This window comes from Epinephelus moara, chromosome 20 (assembly GCF_006386435.1).
Source record: "Epinephelus moara isolate mb chromosome 20, YSFRI_EMoa_1.0, whole genome shotgun sequence".
NCBI classification, from domain to species: Eukaryota; Metazoa; Chordata; class Actinopteri; order Perciformes; family Serranidae; genus Epinephelus; species Epinephelus moara.
The window spans coordinates 43,272,544-43,292,072 of NC_065525.1; the positions used below are offsets into that span (position 1 = coordinate 43,272,544).

The window sequence follows — 19,529 nt, forward strand, 5'->3', positions numbered from 1 at the left end:
CCCACACCATGATCTTTTCCTGACCCTAACCAAGTGGTTTTTGTGCCTAAACCTAACCAGACCTTAACCACAGGGCATCATGATGATTTCGGAACGGACTTCGGAACAATGAGTTTAATATGGTCGGAACAATGGGATGTCGAACCAATGGGCAGTTCCCGTCTTGTACCCCAATGATATGACTTTTGACTTTTCTTTTTAACCTCCTTGGAGATAAACAGGAAGTGTGCGATGTGTTTGAGTCACCATGCCGCTGTCGTCCTGCTGGAACCTGAACGCCTCCACCTCAAACTGCAGTCTGTCGTCCTGAGACCGAGGCAGGAACTGAGAGCTGGAGCCTGTCAGCTGGCTGTCAAACAGGCACCTGAATGCAACGCAGAGGAGAACAGACAAGACACCTGAATGCAACACAGAGAAGGACAGACAAGACACCTGAAGGCAACATGGAGGAGAGCAGACAAGACACCTGAATGCAACACGGAGGAGAGCAGACAAGACACCTGAATGCAACGCAGAGGAGGACAGACAAGACACCTGAATGCAACGCAGAGGAGAACAGACAAGACACCTGAATGCAACACGGAGGAGAGCAGACAAGACACCTGAATGCAACGCAGAGGAGGACAGACAAGACACCTGAATGCAACACAGAGGAAAGCAGACAAGACACCTGAATGCAACATGGAGGGGAACAGACAAGACACCTGAATGCAACACAGAGGAGAACAGACAAGACACCTGAATGCAACATGGAGGAGAACAGACAAGACACCTGAATACAACGCAGAGGAGAACAGACAAGACACCTGAATGCAACATGGAGGGGAACAGAGAAGACACCTGAATGCAACATGGAGGAGAACAGACAAGATACCTGAATACAACGCAGAGGAGAACAGACAAGACACCTGAATGCAACGCGGATGAGAACAGACAAGACACCTGAATGCAACACAGAGGACCATCAGACAGACAACAGACCCCCATGAAGCTATGAGGAAAGGTTACAGTGTGGTGGTGGAGAAGCTTTGGTATGTTAACCATGCAGAAACATGATGAACTGAGATTTCAGGTGAGCCTTTCTGAGTGGACGTGGACTTTAAAAACCACCAGTACAGTAAACTGACCCGTTGTTTCCCAGGAAGGCGTATCGAGGGACGGTGTCGACATTTGGGACCACAGTGGCTACACAGCTGTCCACCGTCACTCTGAGAGGGATGTGATGAAACTGTTTGACTGAAACCTCAAACTTCATCATGTCTCCCAGCAGGTACTGAGCGGACGGACGAGGAGACTGCCAGTCATCTGAGAGACAGAAAGATAAGGACAGTTGTGTTCAGGACGGAGATGTTCACCTTTATTTTAATTGGACAGTCATGAGGACTGTCACATTTACTCAACAACTGCAGCCTGTTAGTTAGGGACTGTTCTTTATTCATCAGGAGGGTGGTGGCTGGGGTATGACTTTTTTTTTTAAATTTTCTCATTTTTTTTATTTTTATTTAAACCCCCCCCGAAGTTACAAATGTTTTTGCTTGAGACTCCCTCAGTGTTTGGTGGAAAATGCATGCCCCTCCATCCGCCATGAATTAGTTATTAGATTTTTAATTATGTTTTGATGTTTTAAAGTTCTGATGGAAATGTTTGTCCCACATAATGTTTTCCAGGACCGTCAGAAATTTGAAAACCCAACAATAATTTCTGTTTTTACAGTTTCTGGCTGTGATAAATGGTGTAATATTGATGATTTAAAAAAAAAAAAAAAAAAAATTAAGGCATGTTTAAACGCCAAGATAAAAAAAAACCACAAGTCCCTCCCCCAAATTATTTGACATGCCTTCCCCTATTTGCACCACCCTCTCCCCTCTCATAAGTAATGAACAGTCCCTTACTTTTTGAAAATTAAGACTTAAAATAAAAATGCAATTCATTTATAAAATATGAAAATATGATCCACTGTTACAAATTTAACAACCAAAAGTACATGTAGTTGAAAATGAGCTCCACCATGACCAAAGACAATGTTAAAGCACCACACACATTAATACATCAATATATTATCTATTATTTTGTTTGACTGTTTATGTTGTCTCAATGAGAGGCAGCCCAGCTGCTGTATGGGAATATCATTTTGACAAAAAGAGTAAAAAAAATCTCTTGTTTAAATGTGCTCTTTGAATAAATCTGACTTGACTTCATCACTGCTGATTTTGAAACTAAATTCAGAAAGACTTCAAAATTTGAGGATCACAAAAGTTTTGATAGTTCAAAAAAACTGCGAGGTGTATTTGTACCACCAGGAAACGCCAGGAAAAAATGAACCTGGACAAACACTCACCGGTCATGAGTTTGACGGAGAAGTAGAGACTCTCCTCTGAAGCTTTGGTGAGACTGAACGGACTCCAGGTGGGCTTCAGCAGGCCGCTGCTCACATCATGCTTCCTGAAAACAAAAAGACATCAGAAAAATAAAAACACTTTGTTTTCAAAAAGCAAAAAAAAAGTCACATTTCAAGAAACATCGATTTCATTAACATTTATTTATCATCAATAATTTTAATCCAGTCACACGTTATTCTGAAACGGGTCCTTCTGCATGATGAGTACTTTTACTTCTGGTACAAATTTCAATGTCATCATTAATCCTAAAGTAAGATTTTGAATGCAGAATTGTTCTCGTATTGTTACGCTGCGGTGTTGCTACTTTTTTTTTTAAGTCAAATATCCACCACAGCTGTTCAAATGACAGAAACTCATGACACAAGTTTTTCTGGTTCAGCTGTTTGAATTCTGACCTCTGGTAGTGACACTGGATGCTGACTGTGACGCCTCTGGTTCGGATGATTTGACTGTTGCCCAGAGGACTGGGAGTGTAGATCAGCGTGAAGGCGTAGATGAACGAGTCCTCAGACATCTGAAACACAATTAACTGGAGTGTCAAGCCTGAAAATAGATGCTATTAATCTGTATTTAGACAATAACACTTATCAAGTGACTGATGGTAAAGTGTCTTTGGGAGATGTGAACCAACATATTTGTCTTTGCAGCTGTGGAGCTTTTTAGCCTCTTTTAGCTCAGAGTTTTGTTTTTAATAGCACATTTCCTTCCTGGTTCAGATTCAGTAGCCCTTTTCACACAGAGATGGCGCTATAGAGCAGCTACAGAGTCCCTTCTTTATGCTGCCTCTGCATTTTTACACAGAACCAACAATGGTGACAACATGTTGCTTCAGTGTGGGATTATAGATAGTATGCCGGCAGTATGGAGGCAAAAGAGACTTGACAGGCGTGACGTAACGCAACCACGTTGGACTAGTGTGACATGACATGCGTGTCCACAGCAACATTGGCATAACATGACAAGAAAAATCAATTTACCATCCCTGTTGCATGGCGGCTGATCTCATCCTATGTTCAGGGGGTAGGGAGCCCCCTGATGTCATTGTTTTCCCAATCCGCAGACATATACAGCTGCTGCTCTTCTTTGAGTTAGCTGCTAACTGCTAACAGCTACTTTTTAAATATCCTGCAGTGGGTCGCACACATTACATGTCATCAAAACGTCACTCATGCTGCCCATGATCCTGTTCAGTCCTGTTTGTACAGACATTGTTTTGATACTGCAACAACTGCTCACGGGCACTGCTGAGGCGCTCGAGAAAGGCACCAAACCCCCCCTCGCTCTGACATCTCTCTGCTTGTGCATGTGTCTGTATTTCGGGCGTGTGTATGTAATGTGTCAAATAACTGAAAAAAAATGGATTTCCTTCTTGAGGGACTTAAAGGAACGCTTGAGAGATATTTCCCTCAGGAGCTGGCGGAGACCAAACAGAGCTAAAACAGAGTGAATATTGGCCCTATCAGGTGGACACAAACAGCTCTCCAACATTTACCTGCTGCACCAAGGTGTTATTATTTCACATTAAGCCCTCACCAGCAGCTGGCTGCCACAGCCGTGCAGCTCCGACTCAAAGACCAGGACCTGAGCTTCAGGATCTTCGCCCGTGGCAGGACATCCTCCCAGCGTGACGTCTGCAGCCAGGACAGGTTTACCGATCCCCAGCAGGTCCTTCTTGGCCTCCACCCGGATAGAGTTCTCTCCGCAGACAGCGCTGACGCTGTCGGCCGCCTCCGGAGCCTTCAGCTCAAAGTCTGGAGGGAACCGAGCCTCCTCCTCAGCCGGAGGGTCCGGAAACCTCCATGACAGCGGTTCACGGAAAGACTGCTTCTCCTGGAGGACAGCTGCGACAGAAGGGTTGATGATATCCATCAGGAGGGTTGCAATGGTATGATATTTTTATTATACAATGTCTAGAAACGGACCGTTGTACCTTGTGAGATATAAGGGAGCAGAATTTTCTACTTGTGGTTATCAAGCAATGTTTTGTGTGTTTTAACCCAGCTGGCAGTCTGATGTTTGATCACTGTTGAATCAACGTCAAACATCACGGTTCAATCAGCTGTTAAATTATGTTTTGATTTAGACAGAACAGTCAGCATTGATTTCACAGTGTTGTTTCATAAACTTTAAACGTTGTTTCAGAATAGTTTCACATTTAAACAGATCTCTCTGAAATTTTAATGTTGATTTAAGAGAACTTTGTTAACCTTTTCACAACCCTCAGAATTCAGTGTTATTTCAATGTTATTTCAATGTTGTATTAATGTTGTTTTAATGTTGAAACAACAACTGACAAAATTTCAAGCATATTTCAACACTGACGCTCAGTCATGTGCCAGCTGGGAAGAGTGCTAGCTGAAGCAATCAAACTTTACAACACTCAGCACAGTGATGTAGAAACTCCACCACCAACAAGTGTGTCAGAAACACCATCACACAAGTATGCTGGCTGGGAGCCAGGTCCAGTCCTCATGATGTTTTCTGCTACCTTTTTTTCCAGTATTATTTCCTGTTAGCAAGAATATGCTTCAGGCCATCATAAAAAGCAACCCCCACCCTGAGGCTGTTTGGTCTCAGGGGCCCCAAAACCCTTTTGGGACATATTCCTGGCAAAATAAATGCAAAAATTAGGGCACTGCGACAGCTTAAAGAGTCACAGTTTGAAAGTTGTCCTGACACAAAGGGGAAAGTTGCAAAATAAGATTCTGGGACTTGCTGCCACTCTATTTCAAAATATCACACACAATAGTGACACCTAAATTTGTCACCATAACTCACATTAGAGAAAACTGAATTTTTAGTCACTAGTCTTCCAAAGAATCTACTTGCCAGCAACATGAACTCGGAGGTGTTGAGTTCCCCAAAGTTATTAGCTTCTGAGACAGAGAGCCTGCACATATATCCATATAAGATATGACACATAAGATAACGTAGCAGGTAGGGTAACATTTACTAACATTTGGCTGGCACTGCACCATCGTGGAAGTCGTCTTTGCATATTGCTCTTCCTATAGGAGCGCCACAGGTGGGCAGTTTATAAACGGAGTGCAAAATGCCCTTAAAGAGCTGTCTTCACATTAACTGCATATTAGCTTGGGCATGCACGTTGTGACGCTGTCTGTGGATATCTTTATCATCATATATTTCAGCAGCTGCTTGGCTGATTTGGACAGTAATGGAGGGGTTTGGGGGTGACTGAGGATGCTGAATCCATTTCTGACATTTTTTAAAATTCAAAATGGCTGTTTAAACCAGATGTAGCTGTATTTCAACTTCTGCACCATGGGGATTTGTTTGAGCCTGACACTTAAACACTCGCATCATCTTTGAGCAACATTTGAGTATGAAACATGTGTGTAATGTGCAGTGAACAAGTGTCAGTACGATGACAGTCTTTGCTTTCTGTCCTCTCTGATCATCATCTACAGAATAAAATACTAACAATGCTGCAGCTCTCTCTGCACGCCCCTCCCTGCACATGTCAAAATCAAACAATTACTCCATCTAATGGTCAAACTGGAAATAACACCTGTTCAGGTTATTGATGAGCATGCAGAGTGTTTTGTGCTGAAATATCAAAAACGTCACTCACAGTAATCTGATCATTTATCACTGGACCAGGATCATAAAAATAAAAAGTTTCAGTTTCAGTGTCGGTTTTTGTGTTAATGTTTAAAACATCAAAGTGCTAAACTGATCACATTCATAAAACACTTTCCATCAGGTATCAAAGTGCTCAGTGTTGCAGTGATTCCTGTGGTGTGGATCAGGTCTACCTGCTGGTTCCTGGACTTCAGACCGCTCTGGTATCTGGTGTCCAAACCTGCCGGCTGCAGGCTGGATGAAGTCCTGAGCAGCTGATAGAGCTCCACAGAACAGACAGAAAAAGATTCTGACGGATGGTTTCATGCTCAAGAGTTTATTCTGTGTTTCCTCTGTTTGAAACAGACTCACCAGGGCAGCAGGTTGATTTATAGAGCTGAAGTTTGGCTCCACCCACAGCCTGATTGACCTGATGGTTCTCCAGCTGTGTCTCGTTCACCTGCACCAGCCTGCTGAGACTCACCTGAGCTACATTCAGAGCACACAGAGCTTTATTCTATATCTCAAAGATTAGTTTTCATTACGTTTTCAGAGAGGTTCAATCTGTCGGGCTGAACTATGGGAAAATGAGTAAAAAAAGATGCAGCAGACATGTTGGATATTTCTGTTTGTTGGCACGGAGCCACACTTTGATCTGTAAATGCAGCTGATCACGGAGGCTCCTTCGTCACATATCTGTGATAAGATATTCTAAAGTCTTCCCATGACATCACTCAGGTGGTTTCAAGCACAAAGGAAATATCATGATTACACGTTCAACGTTTAACTGAACAATTTTTGCAAAACTGGATTTTTAAAGCAAAAAGTAAATCATAGTGAGATGGAGGTCGACCTCAGCTGTAACCGACCTACATCAGAATAAAGGGCAGAAATATTTTATTTATGTTTTTTAGCTTTTATTTAACCAGGTGTGTTGCATTGAGACCACAGATCTCTTTAACAAGGGAGACCTGGGCAGTAATAGCAGTAACACAACAACAAATACAATTTACATAAAAGCACACAGAGTCACATAAAATGGTCGGATAAAATATAACAGTACATTTTGTAATTAACGCTGTAACCCTGCTAAAGTTATTGTTTGGACATTTTAGTTGCAGCCTGCGGTGAAACATAAGTCCACCACTGAAGACGCACTGGTTTCCAGTTGGTTACAGATTTCCAGTCATTTCACAGGATCTGAAACACATCGGCTTCCTTGTCAGCGCTGCTCACAACCATCATGAAACGCTCCCAGACTGTAGGGAAGCAGATCAAAGCTGTGGCACCGACGCTCCATCCAGTCTTATCCTGGATCAGCTCAGCTCAGCGCAGATCAGCAGAAACAGACTCAGGAACAGAGGAGGAGGAAGTATCCAGATCCTTCACTGAAGTAAAAGTACTAATACCACACTGAGAGAGGACTTCCTTACAAGTGAAAGTCCTGCATTTAAAGCTTTATGAAAGTAAAAGTTAGTGCAGTAAAGTGTTCCCTGCTGTCAGTGTTTTATTCTATCTGATGTTTTTGGATTAATATTCCTGCTGCATTAATGTGTGTGTGTCATTTTACTGCTGTAGATGTTTCAGGTTGAGCTCATTTGAACTCCTTTATATCCTGTTGGGGAGTTTAATCTACAGCAATGCATCATGGTCTATAAGATCATCATATGTCTGTAGCGTGGCTGTCCTGTGAGAACCACGTATCTCTAAAGAGTCATAAAAACAACCTGTTTTCAGCTTTGTGACGACGACTTTTCAGCTGATCCAAGAGGGTTTTTAAAGAGTTTATTTAGCTTCAGAAGGAGGAGAATGGCTCCCTGTTGGGGGCCAGATTTGGCCCCCGGGCCATAGGTAGAGAATCACTGATGCCTCGTTATCTCTCATGTTGTCATATCTTAATAAAGTTTTATTCTGCTCAGAGATATTGTCAAACCTCCATTGCAATGAAGCTGTTTGGGTTGTAAATCTTACAAACACAGACAGACAGTTAGTTTGAATTTAAGAGATTTTGCAGTGGTTTTAAATATGTCAAAAATAATCCTAATTAAGGGTACACTTTCTAGCTTTTTCTGAAGCTTTCTACCACATCTCACAGTCACTGTCTCAGGGATTGTCTGGTGTCGGATGTGAATGTCCTCCTTGATGTTTCGCTGTTCCTCCACGAAATATAATTTAGATATGGCCATATAACATGTTGTTTGTGTTTGTGTGAGTGTGTGTGTGTGAGAGAGAGAGAGAGAGAGAGAGAGAGAGAGAGAGAGAGAGAGAGAGAGAGTGTGTGTGTGTGTGTGTGTGTGTGTGTGTGTCGCAGACTAATTAAGGTCCTGGTGGAGTTCATCCTGTGAAAACTGTTTATGAATCATTAGAGGCGGAAAAAACGTGCTCTCCCTCCTGTGTCCTCCATAGAAATAATTAGTCCAGACAAGGTCACACTAACACTAATGCTAACAAACACACAAACACCCACCCACACCCACCCCACACAAACACACACACACACACACACACACACACACACACACACACACTGGTTTCCTGGTGACGGAGGTCCTGAGAGAGAAGAGAAGAAGAGAGAACAGTGAGAAAGAAAACAGGAAGGTGGAGGAGGAAGAAAGTTAAGTGAGTGAGTTTGTTCACAAATCTGACATGTAACTCGTAATATATTTATTTATTTATATAAATATGTCTGTCATCAGTATCCAAAACACACAGTCCAAATGACACACATTACACAGTGTGTAAGTCTACCACATATATTTTTTTCAATTGTGACGACCCTCCTTCCGTTGAAATCTAAAACAAAAAATGTTTGTCCACAAATATAAATATATATATTTGTCACATAAATTCTAATATATGAGGTTTGGATTTGTCACTGTATTGCTCCTTATATTCATTCAACATCCGAGACCATCTGATGAGACAATAGACAAATATTACAAATGCGATTATTGATGTATTAAAATATGCTGGACTTTTAGTAGATATTATTTTCTTTCCCTCTGTGAAATAGAAAAAATCTCTTTTAGTATTTTTAAAACTAATAATTGCATATAACAGTTGGGTTGTTATTCATATTGTTCACACATGTACAGACATTTTATATAAACATGTATATTAAAATGTATAAAATATATATATATATATATTGCTCCGATACAGGTGAAAGTTGCTGAGTCAAATTACTACTTAAGTTAAAGTACAATATTTGTCTTTCAAATGTAAAAGTCAAAGTAATAACTTAAAAAAATTATACAATAAAAATACAATAATACTAATACTACTAATAATAGTAAAGTACAGATACTGAAAAACTGTACTTAAGTACAATACGTGAGTAAATGTATGTCTTTACTGTCCACCACTGTATACGTTCAAAAATGTAAAAATAAATGAAAGGCCACATTTGCTTTAACTGCACCACAGTGACTGAGTGTCAATATTTGAAAACAAAAAAGACATCTGAAAAAAAATTGTAAAATATCTAAAATATGTTTGTAATTTTTTTTTTAAGAAAATCTGTTAAATTAAAAATAAATCAGTTAAATATCTGATAATTATTACTAAAATCTTTAAAGAAATCATGTAGATATCTGAATACTATTAGTAAAATATAAACCAAAGTAACACTGAAATATCTGGAAATTATACGCAAAGTAAAAATATGTAAAAACAATCATAAAACAGCTGAACAGAACCCTGAACTATTCCTGTGTACAATAAACAAGTTTGATAACTTTGTCTTTAACCCTGTAAAATAAGGTGAGATGGAATATTTAATAATTAAATATTAATAATTAAATATTATTCTGATCTCTTTGGTTTATGTGGAACATGTTTTTGTCAGTGGGTGAAAAATCTGGTTTTCTTTTTTTTTTTTTACTTTAGGTTGTATTCTTTTAAGATACAAGAGAGGAAACCTGTGTGTATGTGTGTGTGTGTTAGCATTAGCGTTAGCACTGGTCGTCTCTCTCCATTCATTTCCTGTATTAACAGCAGCAGCCTCCTGGGGCTGTTAGCTGCTCACCTTCACTGATATTAATGAGCTCTCTCTCCGCTCATTTCCTTTATTTATTAACCGCTAACAGCCACAGGAAGGAGGTGTGTGTGTGTGTGTGTGTGTGTGTGTGTGCGCGTGTGTGCGTGTGTGTCTGTGTAAAGGGCTCAGTCGTTTAAGTTTAATGTCGTGTTATTTTTACGCAGACGTGGCTGTTTTTTTTTCTGTTGTTGTTTGTTTCTTTTTGTTTCTAGAAAACAAAGCAGTTTGTTAATGATGATGACGGCAGCAAGTTTTTGGGATGACCTTGATGAAGGTGTGGAGAGTTTTTAAATGACGGAACGCTGCTGTGTCACAGGAAACATATGAGTTTGAGGTTTTCTGTTTCCTGTAAACCCTCAGGAAATATACAGTATAAATATAATACTTTTATTTTTGTATGTTGTACTGTGTGTGTGTGTGTGTGTGTGTGTGTGAGATGGGAGACATTTCGGGGACACGGTGGAGGTAGCTGCTCAGACAGGTGAGGTCAGAGGTCGTCAGAAGACAAGCGAGCGCTGTTGTGGAATCTGCTGAGCGCCGCACTTCCTGTTTGACCTCTGACCTACACCATCCATCCCATAATAACTATCCTGCTCCATCCCCCTCTGCTGTCTGACTCCTAACACTGAATCTGAAATACACCAACTGGGACTGTGCGTCTGCTTTTATGAGTAAAGAAGCATTTTAAACAGAAACAATATTCACCATCAAACATTGAAGTAAATATTGATTTCTTATTTTAGATTATTCTGAATAACAGTGAGCTCTTATTTTGAAATAAAGGCTGAGGTCATGACCAGCACTTTTTTGTATCTATTGAATTTTCGCTCATCTAACCCAAAATAGGGCTGCAGCTAGGGATTATTTTCATTATTGATTCATCTGCAGATTATTTTCTCGAATAATTGATGAACTGATCGCTTGTTTTGACCAACAATCCAAAATTCAGTTTAACATCACATAAGACAAAGAAAATCGGAGGGTAAGCAGTTTTGGTGTCATTGGGTAGAAATCCCACAATAAACTTTAAGCATGTTGTAATTCGAGTGGTCTGAGAGAACTAGACCTCTGCACCTCCTCTTGACTCTGTTTTAAAGCTGTAGGAAACTTTAGCCCAATCACAGGTCATTTCAGAGAGAGGGCGTTCCTATTGGCTCTTCTATATACAGATGTGCGTCCCTTCAGGTGGTGACAGCCTGATTCAGTAGTGGAGAATCCTGCAGAGAAAGTTACTATTCCAGCATTGGCAACCACTGCCTACGTCACAAAGGAACCCAAAGGGAAAGACGGAACCATCAAAAAGAGACTGACAATAAACTAAATAAAACATTTGTCAGTATCGATGAAGCGCTTAGAGATAAAGGGTAAATGTAGTTAATGGCTGTGTAATGGGTAAAAATATGTATTTGTATAAATTCATGGGTAGGGGCACGAGAGAATAAAAATATGTTTTTTATTTTTCAGAATAAAACAAATAAAAAAAGCTGTGCAGTATATATATAATATTCTGACATCTAAATCTCTATTATCAAGCTGCAGTTCCTTTTATTTTGAAAGTCAGTGACACAAGTGTAACCTTTGACCCCGTGGTCTCATTGGTCACCGACGTGGAGGACTCCAGCCATGAAACTTTGCAGCCCGAGGATGAGGTGGCAGCCTACATGGAGTTCAAGACACCCAAGGAGGATCCTTTGGAGGTTTGATGGTGGTGGAAGGAGCATGCTAACATGTTTCCTAACCTGGCAGTGATTGAATGTTTTCACCATCCAGTCAAAGAGACGTCCAATTCAAGAACGGAGAACCAGCTTAATGTGAGGGACTGGAGCCTGGGGGGTTTGATCATGGGGGTGGGTCGGGTCGTGGCTTTGACTTAGACATAATGACGGGTAACAGGACAGTTCTGGTCCTGAGCTTTATGGGTATGGGTGAGTACAGTTTTTCAAAAATGGACCAGTGCAGGACTCTCCCCGCCTCTACAGACCACCTCACCAGGAGGAGAATGTGCAGCAGCTCCAGAGACAGAGATGGACCCCCAGGAAGTGGCTACATTAACTCGAATCCAGCCAGCACAAACCCCAGCTTTGGGGAACTAAACCGCCCAGACTCCTTACCAGATCAGCAAACTTTCTGTTGCTGCTGTTACACAAATTAGACCCAGCACTGCCACTGGCCACCAGCCCTCTGTGACACCCAGCGCTTGGGGGGTTTGTACTGACCAAATTTGATTTGCTAAATCTGCCGAACAAAGGTCAGTCTCAGGAGCTGCTGCCAGCTCTCCTCCAGGTGAAGCAGTCCACAGCACCAGGGAGTGAGGCCGAGGGACTTTGAGGTGGCTAGCAGCTAATTTGTGTCTTATTTGTGATCTGATAAACAGAGACAGAGACCTTCCTCTCCTGTCCATAATTATATCATTTTACTATTTAGAAATGGACCTATAGAAACACACCTCTGTGATAAAATTCTTTAAACTGAGGGTGTACCTACGAGCTTGTTTCTTTAATGTTAACACACGAGTGAGCTGCAGACCAGACGTCTCACACCAAATATTAGATACATGACCAAATATTCAAAGTCTTAACAGCTAATTTCTCGTCTGGTGAACCACTTACTGAATATCTGCACCAACTCCCCTCATCATCATCATCATCATCATCATCATCATCATCGTCATCATCATCATGTTGGTGTCTCATTAAACCAGAATCCCCATGAGGTGCTTTGCCAGACAGACGTCTCTGTGTCTGAGAGCTCTCTAACATTAGATCCTCAGTGCTGCAGAGGGTGGAGAGGGTGGAGCAGAACACAGACATGTCTGACGTGTCTGAGATAAACTCAGGACGAGCAGATGGAGGGAGACGGAAAGTCCTGGAGGAGCAGCAGAAGAAGAAGAGCAGGATGTTTCGCCTCTTCAACACCGACTCTGAGAGCTGGAAGCTCCTTCAGGACGTCTGAGGAGTGAAAACACATTTCAACTTATCTTTATTATTCATGTCTGGAACACACAGACACTGAGAGACAGGAGGTGAACCAACACAGTGTTCAGACGACAGGGAAAGATTCATAATGAAGTAATTAAAGCTCTAATGGCTGAAGGGTTGAGTTAAAGAGAGCTACAGTGATTTAGCACTTTTAGAACATCGTGGGACGATCAAAATCACAACCCAATCACCAGAAAGATGTTGGCATTATGTGTTTCTGCAAATCACAGATAGATTACATTTGTACCTTATTGTGTAGCAGATACACTGAAACTTAAAGAAACGCTGTCGTTAACGTGTGGTTAGATTTAGGCTCAAAAACCATTTGGTTGTGGTCAGGAAAAGGCAACACGTTCTCATTCCTAGTCATCACATGTTGCAGATTTGTCAGTCACCTTTCACGCCTTGATATTACACACTAGGTATCCTCCTGTGTTTGCTGTTGATTTTCTGGGATACCGCAGCCGACGCCAAGATGTCAACAAAAGCATGGTTAGGTTTAGAATAAAAACATCATGGTTTGGCTCCACATTCAGATGGGAAGCAAACACCAGGCTCTCAGATGAAAGTCCAGGGTTTGTTGGACCCTCCTGCCTGCCCTGTGGGGACTTTCATGCTGCTTATATTACATTGTTACAAGCAGCACTTCAAATTGCTCCAGTGGCATATCATACTGCTGCGACTGGCCGCGTTATGAACTGACGAGCTGTTTCCAAAAACTATTAAGTTGAGTAAGCAAATAGATGTTTACAGCGTATATCACTTTAGATTTTCTTATTTCATGTGTTCTTCTTTCTTGTCAAAATTTGGTACCTGCACTACCCACAATGCAACTGGACCGCTGACGGTTCAGTGGGACATTTGGGTGTGGTATGCTAATAGTGGATAACAGAGCCAGTAGCCTGCAGCAGAGATGAGCAGCAGGCTGCAGAGTTCTGGTAGCTCACTTCTGTCTGACTCCGCACCTTGTTGTCTTCAGACCAAACTGAGTCAATGAGTCAGTGAGTGAAAACAATGGTCTTTTACATATGAGCATACAGGAACCTTTTCTATGATGTGTTTTGAATTCTGACCTGCTGTCTGGTTGACCTCTGACCTTCGTCTGCTGAGGCAGTTCAAGATTCTTGTTGGAGCTCAGGATTCTGGTCTGTGTTGATTTTTGTGTCTGAACCTTTAGACTGTTTCAATCCAGATTTGGAGGTTTAGACGAGACCTGGACTCAGACCAGCGTCTCTGTCCATCTGATCTCTTTGGCGTCTTCGCTGCCAGCTGGAAGACAATCTGACGGAGGTGAGGTCAGTCTGTGTGAAAGGGTGTGTGGGTACGATTTTTATGGGCTGTTCAGTGAGGAAACTGCTGATTTAACTGAAAAAGAGACTTTCAGAGGAGGAGGAGGAGGAGGAGGAGGAGGAGGAGGAGGAGGAGGAGGAGGAGGAGGAGTCACTGGCTGTTGTTCTGCTCTCATCCAAGAGACTTCTTCAGTTCTAAAGGACTGGTGCGGAGTCGCAGGCTTTAAACCCTGTGTGGGTGTGAACTCTTACAGCAGGCCTATTCAGTTGGCCACATCGACCCACAGGCAACCTCTGAGTGGCCCGGCTAGGGAATGGTACCGTGACCTGGTATTAAGCAGCCTGGGACAAAATTAAACAAGATCGTAGTATTAATAAGCTCCGCCATTATCGTCTCTTTCAATGTTACTTTTTAAAGTTTTGGTTTCGTGTCTCATTGTTGGGGTCGCCACAGGTTTTAAGTGCTTCTCTGATGTGTTTCTGTTCCTTCACCTTCCCCTCTGTCCTCGTGGGCACGTTCTCAGCCCGATGGTTAGTTAGAATTGAAGAAGCCTCTTATAGGAGGCGAAACGTCTCAAAAAACTCAAGCAAGTCCAGTTAGCTACGATATAGCACTTATGATTACCATGACCTGGATGACTGAGAGTCTTCACCAACACACTACATAGATGCAGTCCATTTAGAGACCAGTTAACAGGTGAAGTGAGAGGTTGTGTCTCAGTATGAATTTCAGATTGTTTCTCAGCAGTTTGGGGCCTCGAGGAGCCACAGCAGATAATGAGGGTTCAAGCTCTTTAATAAGAGGCAGATTTCTAATAAATTAGTGCTAATAGCTCACTATTTATATCAGACTAATGTGGCATAATGAGCTACGCCCTCAATTACAGCGTGTTTCATTATATAATTAATGTTCATCCTCGTTTCATTTCATTCAGAGAGCGAGGAGAGCTCAGCCTGCAGGATGACAAATGTTTCAAGTTTAAAGAATCGCCTGAAGAAATTAAAGTTTCTCACTCGGATCAGTTTACTGAAACACAGCAACACGAGGAGTCAAGATTCTTCATCACCACGGTGACCAATAGATTTCCTAGGAGCCATCAACACCCCTGAACTGTTCTTAAACAGGTGAAACTGCACTTTATTTTAGGGCTGAGACAATCAGGCGATTAATCAACAAGCTGACTGACAGAAAATTAGCCTGCAATGATTTTAATGATTGATGAAGCAAATTGTTATTTTCAGCAAAATTGTCTGAAATTTACAGGTGTTGGTGGCGACATCCCAGCCATCACCGTCAGACACAGGAGGAAACCTAGTGCGTAATATGTAGACGTGAAAGTCCACTGATGAAGCATTGATATGTGATGACTTGGGATGAGAACAGGCTGGCTCCACCCTCTTGTCCAAATATGGTCACCTCCAAGACAGCAATGTCCGAAATGCTGAACTCAAGACTTCAAAATCAAAGTCCACAAATCAATGGGTGACGTTGGCATTTCCTACGGAGCATTTTCAGGTGGGAAATTGACGCTGTGGTGGACACAGGGACAAAGTCATCAGTGTGAATGTAGATGTAGTCGTGATTAAGTCTGAATCTCAGGTGAGTAAGAACATTCTGAGAAGCAGGTAACACACACATAGACTCTCTGCAGATTTAATGTCAGACAGTTTCCGTAGTTGTTGATGATGATGATGTTTCATGTTGTCTGACAGCAGACAGCTGTTCATCTCTGTCATCCACACTCTGGTTTCTCATTTCTCCAGAGCTCGATTTTTTTGTCCCTCTGGTCCTCTGAGCAGGACACCTCATCTGTCACCGGCTCACACCCGCGTCAGAACAATAATATCCCTGCCAGGTGTGATGGACAGCTGAGGCGAGGCGGTGACAGCGGCGTGGTGTCCGGACACAGATTGAAGGTGGAGGGACGGAGACGAACGTTGACATTTCCATCAGAAGTCTGTTCACGATGCCTGGAGACGCTGTGTCCTCAATAAAACACCTCCGCCCTCCGAGCGGTTCTTCAAGGCCTCGGCCGTGATTGCAGCGCGGCGTCGCTCGTTGAAAACTTACACGAAACACTTCAGCTTTGTCCACGCTGAGATTTATTGGATCAAAGAGTTTCTTTTCCACTTTAAAATGTATTGTCTCTGGCTCAGAGAGTGACAGCTGAGGGGAGCAAACTCAGAAACATGTTTTCTGCTTCCTGAACTCCTCGAGAACTTATGAAGTCTGGCAGCTCGGTCGATAGAGGAAAATGTTGCCACTGTAAATTTCTGCAAACCCCGAATACGTTACATTTGTATATTTTATGTGAATCATATTAACGTTGCTAAAGTAGGATCGCCACATTTGATTTGTGAAAAAAGCAATGATGTGAAGCTGATAACACTCAGTCAGATACAGCTGCTCCTCTTAAACATTTATGGATAAAAGCTTCACTAACGACACCTGTCCATTTACCAAAGTAATAAGAAAACTTGAGTGGGTTTATACCACGTCCATGACAAAAACAGGAGCACATAATCTCCATTCAGTCTTTAATGGGTTAAAGAGACTGGTTGTCACGGACACACACAGACTGAGTACACCAACGGGGGGAACGTAAACAGAAGTGAGGTCACCCAACGGTGCTTAGCGTGCCTTTAAGTTGTGAGGTGTTGGTTTGCAGAATGAAATGATGAATGAATGAGGTGCTGGCTTTATGGACGTTCAGTCTCCACAGGTTGTGCTGTAAGAACAGGAGAGATGGTCATAGGTAATAAATCCAGTTCACACTCTCACTGACATGCTGATATCCCTATGTGATGTGGTGAAGGGAATAAAAAGAGAACATATGCAACCATAAAGAAACATAAACAGTACGGCATGAAATACACAATAAGGTGAATTAAGACTAATCATTACAAAGATGAATAAATGAGGAGAACACTGTCAGCAAGGAATAAACTCAGTCAGGCTTATATACATTACTACTGCTCCAGTGCACTCAGAGGTCAGACTAAAGAAGTGGTGTAAAAGCGCTTTGAGTGGTCAGAAGACTAGAAAGGTGCTGTACAAGTGCAGGTCCATTTACCATCGAACTAATACTCACATTCTCATGAACACACAGATAATAAACCAGGTGAATAACAAAGTAAAATAGAGTCCAGGAAAATGCAGGAGTGATAAAAGTCCACTTCAGTTCAAGCCAGATGTCCTTTGATGCCGCTGAGTTTTACAGATTGATGTAGGAGACTTGTGATTGGCCTCGGTGTGAACAGCTAAAAACAGGTTGACCTTCTGAACATACGCTCCACTTTTAAAGTGGTGTACATGTTTTAGAAGAAATATAGTTTTGGAGAGGAAGAGACCTCTGTGGATAATCCAGCCCTTGATAAAAGTCTCCTGAAACACTGAAGGAATTCTAACCAGGAGAAGTTTCATCTGGTTACGACCTGCAATCCTCACTGCTAGACGCCACTAAACCCCCCTAAATCTCACAAACTGTTCCTTTAAAACAATTAGCTCCAGTTTAACCTCTGAGACAGAGACAGTCAACACGACAAATATGCCTTTTGAGTAAACTTTGAACTTATTGTCTCGTTATCTATCAAGCTAATGAACTTTGAGCTTTTTCCTGTCTTTAATGAATAAAATAGATTTAATAAGAAAATAGCAGGGAAGAGTGAACAGATCACTATGGACAGAATAGAAAGAGGAGTTCATTTGCAAAAACAGATTTTTTATTTTCCTTGTGCTCTCCAGGTGATATCAGTCAAAACAGTGTTGTTTTATTCACACTAAGAAAGTCTTTTATCAGTTTGTGCAGATCAGAACTGACGGCTGCATTGTTAGAGTCTGACGGTGACAAGGTGAAGAAAAGTCTCTGAATCAGGAACATTTTATCAGCGTGTGAACTCACTGAATATTATGAGTCATTACTGAGGTGATTAATATTCAGATCAGCTGCCTGTCCTTCATTAGAGTGACCACGCTGATGAAGGACAGGCAGCCGAAAACATTCTGTACGCAAGGTGTGGCGGAGACGAGCTGTGAGTGTTTTCATTTTGATGGGCTTGTATTGAAGATCACACTGATCTTCACCCTGCTGAGTGTGTGTGTGTTCTCAAAGTCAGAAGTCAGACAGACAGACAGACAGACAGACAGACAGACAGTGATTGGACGTCTCACCTCTGCTGAAGTAATGAGCTCATTCCAGTTGACAGACTCACGGAGAGTCACTCATCTGCAGACTTTGAGCAGAATTTCATTTTATAAAAGATATCGACCCATGCACTGAGAAGACTCCTGTCGGCTCCGACTTCACCTGAATTTTTCAGAAACACGAGACGCTCGATTACAAAGAGACGAACTGCAGGTTTTAGGACTTCTCCTGAGATTAAACTGATCAGTACATGTGGAGACCTTTAACTCACGGTTCTAAATTCTGTTTTCCACAAACAAACTATCCACAGCAGGCAGGCAGGGATTCTAGCAAAGCTGTTTTAAACCCAGTCTAAACTGGTCTGATCACAGTTTGATCTGGTTTAAACACAGTTTTAGCCATAGAAACAGATGAGAGTACAGTGAATGTTAAACTGTTTGCTGTGGTCATTTGACTGGCTCACAAGAAAATGGCGATTGTTGTTGGTTGTTATGGTGATGGCAAACATCAGTGGCAATAAGGTGCATCACACTCACCAGTTTGAGAGCATTATTTTGGGCTACGGTCCACACTAAAGCCTGATGTATGGTAGGGCACTCTTGACGAGTATGCGACATGAAAGAAAAGTGTTGTACGTCACTTTTCTTTCATGTTCCGCACCCGGAGAATTTTGTTATTCCCTGAACACTGTCATATTTTGTTGTGCAGTCCTTGGTATCGACGTGCCCATCCTGACTCTCCTGCTTCATCTGCTCCCTGGTAAACCACTTGCCTTCTGTTTTTGACCATGAGCTCTGCTTCTGCCCTCCTGGTTCCTGTTCGCCCGTTTCCTGCAGCTTTCTGGGAAGACAACACATTCTCACTCTGACCTTGTCACAAGTTGATATTTTGTTTACAATATATATATGTATATATATTTATATATATATATATATGTATATATATATATATATATATTTATTTACGTTTATGTTTGCTAATAATTCCTGTTTATTTAACTATATATTTGTAAATACTATTGTTTAAATTTCTTATATTTTCACGTATCTTTCCTCTCTTGCAAGGAGCACCTGTAACATAAATAATTTCCCCTCGGG

At 41.7% G+C, this 19,529-nt stretch overlaps 2 protein-coding genes and 1 pseudogene across 3 annotated transcripts in view; 2 read left to right on the forward strand and 1 right to left on the reverse strand.

The window, feature by feature from the left end:
- The window catches only part of LOC126407746 (zona pellucida sperm-binding protein 3-like), an 11,163-nt gene extending 4,843 nt beyond the window's left edge, over positions 1-6,320 (reverse strand). Inside the window, exons 1-6 of the mRNA XM_050072932.1 lie at positions 6,176-6,320; positions 3,933-4,240; positions 2,795-2,913; positions 2,339-2,442; positions 1,128-1,305; positions 247-364 (exon numbers count right to left, since the gene is read on the reverse strand). Coding sequence (XP_049928889.1) covers positions 247-364; positions 1,128-1,305; positions 2,339-2,442; positions 2,795-2,913; positions 3,933-4,240; positions 6,176-6,308 — 960 coding nt within the window. The 5' untranslated portion in view covers positions 6,309-6,320. The remainder of the gene's footprint in view (positions 1-246; positions 365-1,127; positions 1,306-2,338; positions 2,443-2,794; positions 2,914-3,932; positions 4,241-6,175) is intronic.
- The window catches only part of LOC126407724 (E3 ubiquitin-protein ligase TRIM21-like), a 409,915-nt gene that overhangs the window by 71,582 nt on the left and 318,804 nt on the right, over positions 1-19,529 (forward strand). The window lies entirely within an intron of this gene.
- LOC126407718 (E3 ubiquitin-protein ligase TRIM21-like) overlaps positions 1-19,529 on the forward strand; it is a 363,104-nt pseudogene that overhangs the window by 14,174 nt on the left and 329,401 nt on the right.